This window comes from Rutidosis leptorrhynchoides, chromosome 9 (assembly GCF_046630445.1).
Source record: "Rutidosis leptorrhynchoides isolate AG116_Rl617_1_P2 chromosome 9, CSIRO_AGI_Rlap_v1, whole genome shotgun sequence".
NCBI lineage: Eukaryota > Viridiplantae > Streptophyta > Magnoliopsida > Asterales > Asteraceae > Rutidosis > Rutidosis leptorrhynchoides.
This window is the reverse complement of record NC_092341.1, coordinates 351,908,913-351,919,500: the sequence shown is the minus strand read 5'-3', so window position 1 is coordinate 351,919,500 and position 10,588 is coordinate 351,908,913. Positions and strand designations below refer to the sequence as shown.

Genomic DNA, 10,588 nt, shown 5'->3' with positions numbered 1-10,588 from the left:
ACTCGGCCTTTTGTCACCATCAATGGTGTAACAATTTGTAGTTTCCCAACCAATATCCAATATAAACCGAACATCTATGAGAATAAAATATAAACATAACTTTGCATATGTTACACTTTCTTACATGAAACCATAGCCATTAAAATGTTTTTACTCTACTTATTACCAACACGCCACCATCTATAAGAATTGTCTATTCATAACCTACCATTACTAACTCATTTAATAATAATAACATTGAAATCACGTCACATGTTAATAAAAAAACAATTACCCGAAACATATACATTTCTAACTTTAAGCAAAAACAATAGTACTTTTTTACTCTACAAGTGTCAAAATGGTTAACTTGTACAATCATATACGTAGTACTATAACTTTTACATAATATCATGCAACAATAGTTGCATAACTCCTTGGACTTTAACATGTCAACAATTGGAACAAAAAGTACACCTAAATATAAACTGCCGTGACATTTTAACTAGTGATTGTCTCTCCATCTTTACAATTTCTAACCCGAATTTCCATACTATAATACTTCCACCCCCTGACCTCACAACATTGTCGTCTTGGCCCCTGCACGTTATACCATTAGTCGTTAATTATAGTCCCTCTAAAACAATGCTACTACAAAATCTACAAAATACATATAATAAAAAGACGAACGCTAACCTCGATCCAATAATCAGCATCCAGCTTCGATGCCAAGACTACAACGGTGTCAACAGTGTGAGGATAATCTTTCATTTTACATTTCTCTCCCGATCGATCTCTTCTATACGTGGTCAAAGTATCATTTCCTACAACCTTAACACGGCTAATGTAGTACGTTGCGGGGTTTTCACATGGGTTAGCGGACAAAGGTCGAGTATTGAACGTGAAAGGACCGTTTGTAAAACTTCTCCATGTGAGGAACGTTTGCAACGGCATCGCGAGTTCATGAGCTGTTAACAGAGACGGGTATATTTGAACAGAGTATCCCCATGAGACGGATATCGACCATTTGTGCCACCATTTTTTGTAGTAGCAAATTGACTGTTGCATCGCTCTAGGTGGGTCTAGCCGGTATGTTTGGATAATGGTGTTTAAGGACTCATATGCGGTCCGGTTCGGTAAGAGAGGTTTAATGTAATCAAGGTGGTGAAGTGAGACCAATGGTGTCATGGGGTGTGCTGATAGTAGACCAGATGCATCACCTCTAACATCCATCTGTAACAAAAGTATAAGGGCATAAGGTAATTTCACATAAGTAACAAACTTGTCTTATTGATGTGTCACCTTAAAAATACTAGTCATTTCCAGATTTTATATGCTAATATTATATTATTTGTCGATATAACGTAAATTTAAGTGTTCATCCATATTATAAATAATATTGTTTTCAAAAGAAAAAAAATCAATTCGTACCCATTTATCCAACAAATTTTTCATCTTTCTATCTTTTAAAAGCCTTTTTATCGAACTTCATGTTATTATGCTCAAAACGATTCGAACTTGTATAATACTAAATGAACCGAGTTAGAGCTTAATATATTATACATTACCCCCTAGCATTTTTGACTAATATAATTGTAATATGAATATGAAATGATTACGGAGTTCTTTTTTTTTTTTTGGCCAATAACCATTACTATTTTGGCTAAAATCCGGAGTAATATGAAATGAATAACGTCAGCAACTAATTTGGAACAACCGGTAATTCATGTACTCGTAAATATTGTTGCAAAAGCATTATGGAATTGATTTATACACCTTTTAAAGTGACATAAGGATTATATCTAAGTGGCTAAGTGCCCTCATGTAAATGTGCATTAATATAAATCTTGTGGTGAGGACATGCAAGGAAAAAAAAAATCTGATAGTTGAAGCATGAGATGTTGAAAAAATACAATACATCCCATCTTAACTTAAAAATGTGGGTGGAGTATTGTGAAAATGGAAGGTGTCAACAGGAGGATTGAAGACACGTGTATACATATATGATTTTTCAAAAATTAGGAGTACCTAGGACAATTTAATAATAATTGTACCTCAAAAGCAGTTGAGATCCACGCTCCACATTTTCCATTTCAAAATCAACAATTTTATATGTTATCGTCTCCAATTTTTAATTTAGTTCTCTTCTTTTTATTTACGACAGTGTTGTGGAAGACACGACAATAAGAAAGGAACATATTTCAAACCTCCCTGATCAAGATGTTTTCTAATTTTTATTTTTATTGATATTCAAAAAGCCGATGTTCGAGTAATCTTATTTTTACAACTCCAAAAAACTTTATCAAAATTTTTAAAAAGAAAACCAAACTCAATTTTAACTAATTACGAGCTTATAAAATTGAAGATTATATAACCACTAAATTCAAATTAATTCGTAACCAAGGAGCAACTAAATACACATATCAATATCATTCAATATAATTAAAACGCTGCACCTTTTCTTTAATATTGATAAATACGGAGTATGTGATAAAAATTTAATAAATTCTTAACCACTCTTTTGTTGTTTAGATATGACACGACATTATTATCATGAGAAAAAAAAATTCTTCATAGCTAAGGTAAGGTTCTTTTGACAAAAACACGATCCATGAAGCCTACATTCACGACACGTATACGTTTTCACATTGACACATGCCAACCCATTATTTTTGTTTATTTGGTCTTCAATTAAAATAATACATTTAAATTCATAATTTTATTATTATTTAATTATTTTCGTATATTATAGAATAAAAAAAGGATACTAATTTGGAAGTAACAGAAACAACAAAACTTACCTGGTGAAACCCACGTTCTATTGTTAACGAAACGCCAAGTTCACTAACACATGCCCAAACCCGTTGATCCGACCCGTAGAAGTAACGGTACCGATCAAGACACGTGTCAAATATCCGTACCAGCTCCGCCGCCAGTGGGTAGCTCAGTGCAAAACCACCGCCACCAAATGCCATATCGTACGAATGCATCACATCCTGTTCAACACTCTCCGAACTCCCACCAACATAGTACATCTGTCGGTGATCATACTTCGATAAAACCGTAACCAAATTATCCACAAAAAAAACCGTATCATCGTCTCCCATTACAAACCATCTCACATCCGGTAACCCGAGATTAAACATCTCAACAACAATTCGGGCTATCCGAACCGCCGGACCAGACCCGACATTTTTCAGCTGGGTTAAATCTTCGGACACCTTGTACGGGATTGAACTCGGGTCGGAAAATAATATCGGGTCGGGTTGTTCATCTAACCAAACGAAGCCACGGGTTTTATTGGGTTCCCACCAAATCTCCGAATAGTGTCGACGATCAGGCCACGTGCGAACCGACCCGCCAATACCGAAAAGCACGTGGGAGCTTTTTGTGGTGGGGTCGGGAGAAGATTCCGGTGGCTGGCTGGGAATGGTAAGTGAAGCGGTGGAAAACGGTGATGGTTGGCGACGGAAGGTGGAGATGGTAACAAAAGAAACTGAAAAAACAACGAAAATAAGTAGAGTTAGCTTTAACGACGTCGTTATGGGTTCATTGCTTTTGGAATGGAATAGTTTAATGAGATTACTAACATGGGTCATAATCTCGTTGAAAAAACTTATTTTTTTGAGAGAGTAACGATGTTTTCGGGTGATTTTATTTTTATTGTTTGTTTATGAAAGAAGATGGGAGAACAGGAACCTTAAAACTACTCCGTATGATAAAAAAAGAGATTGATGAAAGACACGTGTCGTTATGGTAACGAAGTGGAGTGACTTTTGCCGTTTGGGGACGGTAAACTACTCTACTTTGAACAAAGACAAAACGATTTGGAAATCATTCATTCTGAACTTCGATACGTACAAATATGAAACTCGTGAAAACTTCACTAAAATGCAATGACAAATGACAAACACCCTTTAAAAATAATAAAATCGTCCATTAAAGTTATTTTATGAATGAAATTAAAAGTGTTGCTATATGCTTCGATCCATTTTTAATCTTTCAACGTAACTTTAATTTTTTGATGAAAAGTTTGTTTCAATGTTAATTTGCATCGTGTGATATTTGGTCAAGAGTGTGTGAAGCATTTTATCTAAAGCTTTATGCTATAGTCTATAGAGTTGTATTTCTGATAAAGTTACTTTTAGGCTTCTAGGTTATTATTGAGATCGAAACATATAAATTTTCTATTATTTGATTTTCACTATTGTGACGATTATTATTGAGAAAATGTAGATACATAGTTATGAAATATAGAATATTGTAATAAAGATATGTAGATATATTACTGTGAATCCCGCTAAAAAAAGCAAAAATCCACACCCAAAAACCTCGCGAGCCCTTCATCGTCGCCATTACCGGAGATCAGTTCCACAACTTCAACATCATCTACTTCATTCCTTCAATTGTTCGTCTAATCAGGTTTACCTTCAAGTAAGATCTAATAGTTCAACGTCTCTACTTGGATACAAGTAAGATCTAATTTTCCATTATTGTTCTTCGTTCTCTGCACGTTGTTTACTCCATTAGCTAACTGCTAAGTCGGTAATATCTCCATCTTCTGAAATGTCCCGTTCATATTGATTATAAACGTTCCATATTAATTGATTTCGTTGCGAGGTTTTGACCTCTATATGAGACGTTTTTCAAAGACTGCATTCGATTTTAAAACAAACCATAACCTTTAAAATATTACGACGATTATCAAATAATGATAATCTAAAAAATAGCGTTTTTCACATGACCATTACATAATGGTTTACAATAATATTACACATCAACATAAGTCTTCGAATGCAGTTTTTAAACAATATTATACAAGCATGGACTCCAAATCTTGTCCTTAATTTAGTAAGCAACAGCGGAAGCTCTTAATAATCACCTGAGAATAAACATGTTTAAAATGTCAACAAAATTGTTGGTGAGTTATAGATTCAACCTACATATTATCAAATCATAATAATAGACCACAAGATTTCATTTTTATAACACATCTCATATCAGGCATTTCGCAAACTGCATAGAGATAAAAATCATTCATATGTTGAACACCTGGTAACCGACCTTAACAAGATGCATATAGAATATTCCCATCATTCCGGGACTCTCATCGGATATGATAAATCGAAGTACTAAAGCATCCGTAACTCGGATGAGATTTGTTGGGCCAAATGGATCTATCTTTAGAATTCGCGTCAATTAGGAGCCATTTCCCTAATTCTTAGGCTACCAAGCTAAAAAGGGGCATATTCGGTTCGATAATCCAACATAGAAAGTATTTTCGATTACTTGTGTCTATTTTGTAAAACATTTATAAAATCGCATGTATTCTCATCCCAAAAAAATAACAGATTTTAAAATTGGGACTATAACTCACTTTCACATATTTTAACTTCGTCGGGAAGTAAGACTTGGCCACTGGTCGATTCACGAACCTATAACAAATATGTACATATATATCAAAGTATGTTCAAAATATATTTACAACATTTTTAATACATTTTAATGTTTTAAGTTTATTAAGTCAGCTGTCCTCGTTAGTAACCTACAACTAGTTGTCCACAGTTAGATGTACAGAAATAAATCGATATATATTATCTTGAATCAATCCACGACCCAGTGTATACACGTCTCAGGCTAAATCACAACTCAAAGTATATATATTTTTGGAATCAACCTCAACCCTGTATAGCTAACTCAATCATTACTGCATATAGAGTGTCTATGGTTGTTCCAAATAATATATATACATGGGTCGATATGATATGTCAAAACATTTGCATACGTGTCTATGGTATCCCAAGATTACATATTATATTAGAATACATGTATGATACAATATAAGTTAGCTAGGATATGATTAATATAGATTTGTTACCAATTTTCACGTAGCTACATCAAGCAAAATTATCCAATCTTGTTTTACCCATAACTTCTTCGTTTTAAATCCGTTTTGAGTGATTCAAGTTGCTATGGTTTCATATTGAACTTAAGTTTATGAATCAAAACAGAAAAAGTATAAGTTTATAGTCGAAAATATAGCTTACAAGTCGTTTTTGTAAAGGTAGTCATTTCAGTCGACAGAACGACGTCTTGATGACCATTTTGAAAAACATACTTTCACTTTGAGTTTAACCATGATTTTTGGATATAGTTTCATGTTCATAAGAAAAATCATTTTTCCAGAAGAACAACTTTTAAATCAAAGTTTATCATAATTTTTAATTAACTAACCCAAAACAGCCCGCGGTGTTACTAAGACGGCGTATGTCCGGTTTTACGGTGTTTTTCGTGTTTCCAGATTTTAAATCATTAAGTTGGCATATCATATAGATATAGAACATGTGTTTAGTTGATTTTAAAAGTCAAGTTAGAAGGATTAACTTTGTTTGCGAACAAGTTTAGAATTAACTAAACTATGTTCTAGTGATTACATGTTCAAATCTTTGAATAAGATACCTATACATATATGAATCGAATGATGTTATGAACATCATTACTACCTCAAGTTTAGTAGGTAAACCTACTGGAAATGATGAAAAAATAACTTGAGCTTCAAAGGATCTTTGATGGCTTGGAAGTTCTTGATATAGAAATATAACCTACTGTAAATAACAAAGGTTTCTTGATCTTAGATGATTGATTGGAATGGATTAGGAAACTTGGAAGTAAACTTGTAAACTTGGAAGTGTTCTTGATGTGTTCTTGAGTAATTGTTTTTATGATGATTATAGGTAATAACCAAAGCTTGTATTTGATGATTTTTGCTGGAAAAATAGTAACTTAGACGTTCATGGAAGAGTGTGTGTGTTTTGAGAGAGAATTGGGAAGAAAATTAGAAGTGAAATGGAGTAGGTGGTGAGTGGTGAAGGTGAGTGGGGTTAAAAGGAGTTCTTGTTTTTGTTTCCTTACTCATAAGTCATGCTAGTTATCTAATTGTTGGTTCCACATGTTTGTTGACTATCTAGGGCTGCTAAGAGCTGAATTATTATGTGTATATACCAATAGTATATACGTCTAGTAGCTGGGTATTGTACGAGTACGAATACGGTTGCATACGAGTAGAATTGTTGATGAAAATGAATGAGAATGCAATTGTAAGCATTTTTGTTAAGTAGAAGTACTTTGATATGTGTCTTGAAGTCTTTCAAAAGTGTACTAATACATCTAAATACACTACATGTATATACATTTTAACTAAGTCGTTAAGTCATCGTTAGTCGTTACATGTAAGTGTTGTTTTGAAACCTTTAAGTTAACGATCTCATTTAATGTTGTTAACCCATTGTTTATTATATCTAATGAGATGTTAATTTATTACATTATCATGATATTATGATGTATGAATATATCTTAATATGATATATATACATTAAAATGTCGTTACAACGATAATCGTTACATATATGCCTCGATTCAAAATTCTTAAGTTAGTAGTCTGGTTTTACATATGTAGTTCATTGTTAACATACTTAATGATATATATAATTATCATTTTATCATGTTAAATATAGTGTAACAATATCTTAATATGATACATATGTATTTAGTAAGACGTTGTAATAACGATAATCGTTATATATATCGTTTCGAGTTTCTTAACTTAGTAGTCTCATTTTTATGTATATAACTCATTGTTAATATACATATGGAGATACTTACTTATCATAATCTCATGTTAACTATATGTATATCCATATATATATATATATTGTCATGTCGTTTTTACAAGTTTTAACGTTCGTGAATCGCCGGTCAACTTGGGTGGTCAATTGTCTACATGAAACCCATTTCAAATAATCAAGTCTTAATAAGTTTGATTGCTTAACATGTTGGAAATATTTAATCATGTAAATATCAATTTCATTTAATATATATAAACATGAAAAAGTTCGGGTCATTACAATACCTACCCGTTAAATAAATTTCGTCCCGAAATTTTAAGCTGTTGAAGGTGTTGACGAATCTTTTGGAAATAAGTGCGGGTATTTCTTCTTCATCTGGTCTTCACGCTCCCAGGTGAACTCGGGTCCTCTATGAGCATTCCATCGAACCTTAACAATTGGTATCTTGTTTTGCTTAAGTCTTTTAACCTTACGATCCATTATTTCGACGGGTTCTTCGATGAATTGAAGTTTTTCATTGATTTGAATTTCGTCTAACGGAATAGTGAGATCTTCTTTAGTAAAACATTTCTTCAAATTCGAGACGTGGAAAGTGTTATGTACAGCCGCGAGTTGTTGTGGTAACTCAAGTCGGTAAGCTACTGGTCCGACACGATCAATAATCTTGAATGATCCAATGTACCTTGGATTTAGTTTCCCCCGTTTACCAAATCGAACAACGCCTTTCCAAGGTGAAACCTTAAGCATGACCATCTCTCCAACTTCAAATTCTATGTCTTTTCTTTTAGTGTCCGCGTAACTCTTTTGTCGACTTTGGGCGGTTTTCAACCGTTGTTGAATTTGGATAATCTTCTCGGTAGTTTCTTGAATTATCTCCGGACCCTTAATCTGTCTATCCCCACTTCACTCCAACAAATCGGAGACCTGCACTTTCTACCATAAAGTGTTTCAAACGGCGCCATCTCAATGCTTGAATGGTAGCTGTTGTTGTAGGAAAATTCTGCTAACGGTAGGTGTCGATCCCAACTGTTTCCGAAATCAATAACACATGCTCGTAGCATGTCTTCAAGCGTTTGTATCGTCCTTTCGCTCTGCCCATCAGTTTGTGGATGATAGGCAGTACTCATGTCTAGACGAGTTCCTAATGCTTGCTGTAATGTCTGCCAGAATCTTGAAATAAATCTGCCATCCCTATCAGAGATAATAGAGATTGGTATTCCATGTCTGGAGACGACTTCCTTCAAATACAGTCGTGCTAACTTCTCCATCTTGTCATCTTCTCTCATTGGCAGAAAGTGTGCTGACTTGGTGAGACGATCGACTATTACCCAAATAGTATCATAACCACTTGCAGTCCTTGGCAATTTACTAATGAAATCCATGGTAATGTTTTTCCATTTCCATTCCGGGATTTCGGGTTGTTGAAGTAGACCTGATGGTTTCTGATGTTCAGCTTTGACCTTAGAACACGTCAGACATTCTCCTACGTATCTAGTAATATCGGCTTTCATACCCGGCCACCAAAAGTGTTTCTTGAGATCTTTGTTCATCTTCCCCGCTCCGGGATGTATTGAATATCTGATTTTATGTGCTTCCTTAAGTACCTTTTCTCTCACATCTCCAAACTTTGATACTCAAATTCTTTCAGCCCTATACCGGGTTCTGTCTTCCCGAATATTAAGATGTTTCTCCGATCCTTTGGGTATTTCATTCTTCAACTTTCCTTCTTTTACAACTCCCTGCTGCGCCTCCTTTATTTGAGTAGTAAGGTTAGTACGAATAATTATATTCATAGCTTTTACCCGCATAGGTTCTCTGTCCTTTCTACTCAAAGCGTCGGCTACCACATTCGCCTTCCCCGGGTGGTAATGAATCTCAAAGTCGTAATCATTCAACAATTCAATCCACCTACGCTGCCTCATGTTCATTTGTTTCTGATTAAATATGTGTTGGAGACTTTTGTGGTCGGTATATATAATACTTTTGACCCCATATAAGTAGTGCCTCCAAGTCTTTAATGCAAAAACAACAACGCCTAATTCCAAATCGTGTGTCGTATAATTTTGCACGTGAATCTTCAATTGTCTGGACGCATAAGAAATTACCTTCGTTCGTTGCATTAATACACAACCGAGGCCTTGCTTTGAGGCATCACAATATATCACAAAATCATCATTCCCTTCAGGCAATGACAATATAGGTGCCGTAGTTAACTTTTTCTTCAACAATTGAAACGCTTTCTCCTGTTCATCCTTCCATTCAAATTTCTTCCCTTTATGTGTTAATGCAGTCAAGGGTTTTGCTATTTTGGAAAAATCTTGGATGAACCTTCTGTAGTAACCAGCCAGTCCTAAAAATTGGCGTATATACTTCGGAGTTTTCGGGGTTTCCCACTTTTCAACGGTTTCGATCTTTGCCGGATCTACCTGAATACCTTCTTTGTTCACTATGTGACCGAGGAATTGAACTTCTTCCAACCAAAATGCACACTTTGAAAATTTGGCGTACAGGTTTTCTTTCCTCAACAACTCTAGCACTTTTCTCAAATGTTCTTCGTGCTCTTGATCATTCTTTGAGTAAATAAGTATGTCATCGATAAAAACAATGACAAACTTGTCAAGGTATGGTCCACACACTCGGTTCATGATGTCCATGAACACAGATGGTGCGTTAGTCAACCCAAACGGCATAACCATAAACTCGTAATGACCGTAACGCGTCCTGAAAGCAGTCTTCAGAATATCATCCTCCTTCACCCGCATTTGATGATACCCAGAACGTAAATCAATCTTCGAATAAACTGACGAGCCTTGTAGTTGATCAAATAAGTCGTCAATTCTTGGTAGTGGATAACAATTCTTAATGGTAAGTTTGTTCAACTCTCGGTAGTCGATACACAACCTGAATGTACCATCCTTCTTTTTGACAAACAAAACAGGAGCTCCCCATGGTGATGTACTTGGTCGTATAAAACCACGCTCTAA

The 10,588-nt window shown here is 34.7% G+C and overlaps 1 protein-coding gene across 1 annotated transcript; it reads right to left on the bottom strand.

Moving 5' to 3' along the window:
• Positions 1-322: 322 nt before the first annotated feature.
• On the bottom strand, positions 323-3,635 carry LOC139867046 (uncharacterized). Its single transcript, XM_071855366.1, has 3 exons — positions 2,781-3,635; positions 676-1,212; positions 323-579 (listed from the first exon to the last, which is right to left on the bottom strand). Exons 1-3 carry the CDS (start codon positions 3,576-3,578, stop codon positions 481-483), a joined length of 1,434 nt encoding a protein of 477 aa, XP_071711467.1. The 5' UTR covers positions 3,579-3,635; the 3' UTR covers positions 323-480.
• Between the last annotated feature and the right edge of the window lie 6,953 nt (positions 3,636-10,588).

Coding starts and splice junctions, on each gene's coding strand:
- LOC139867046 (XM_071855366.1), bottom strand. CDS start 3,578: ATGACCCATGTTAGTAATCTCATTAAACTATTCCATTCCAAAAGCAAT. Junction 1,213..2,780: donor TAGAACGTGGGTTTCACCAG/GTAAGTTTTGTT, acceptor CTTTTGTTACAG/ATGGATGTTAGAGGTGATGC. Junction 580..675: donor ATGCTGATTATTGGATCGAG/GTTAGCGTTCGT, acceptor TATAACGTGCAG/GGGCCAAGACGACAATGTTG.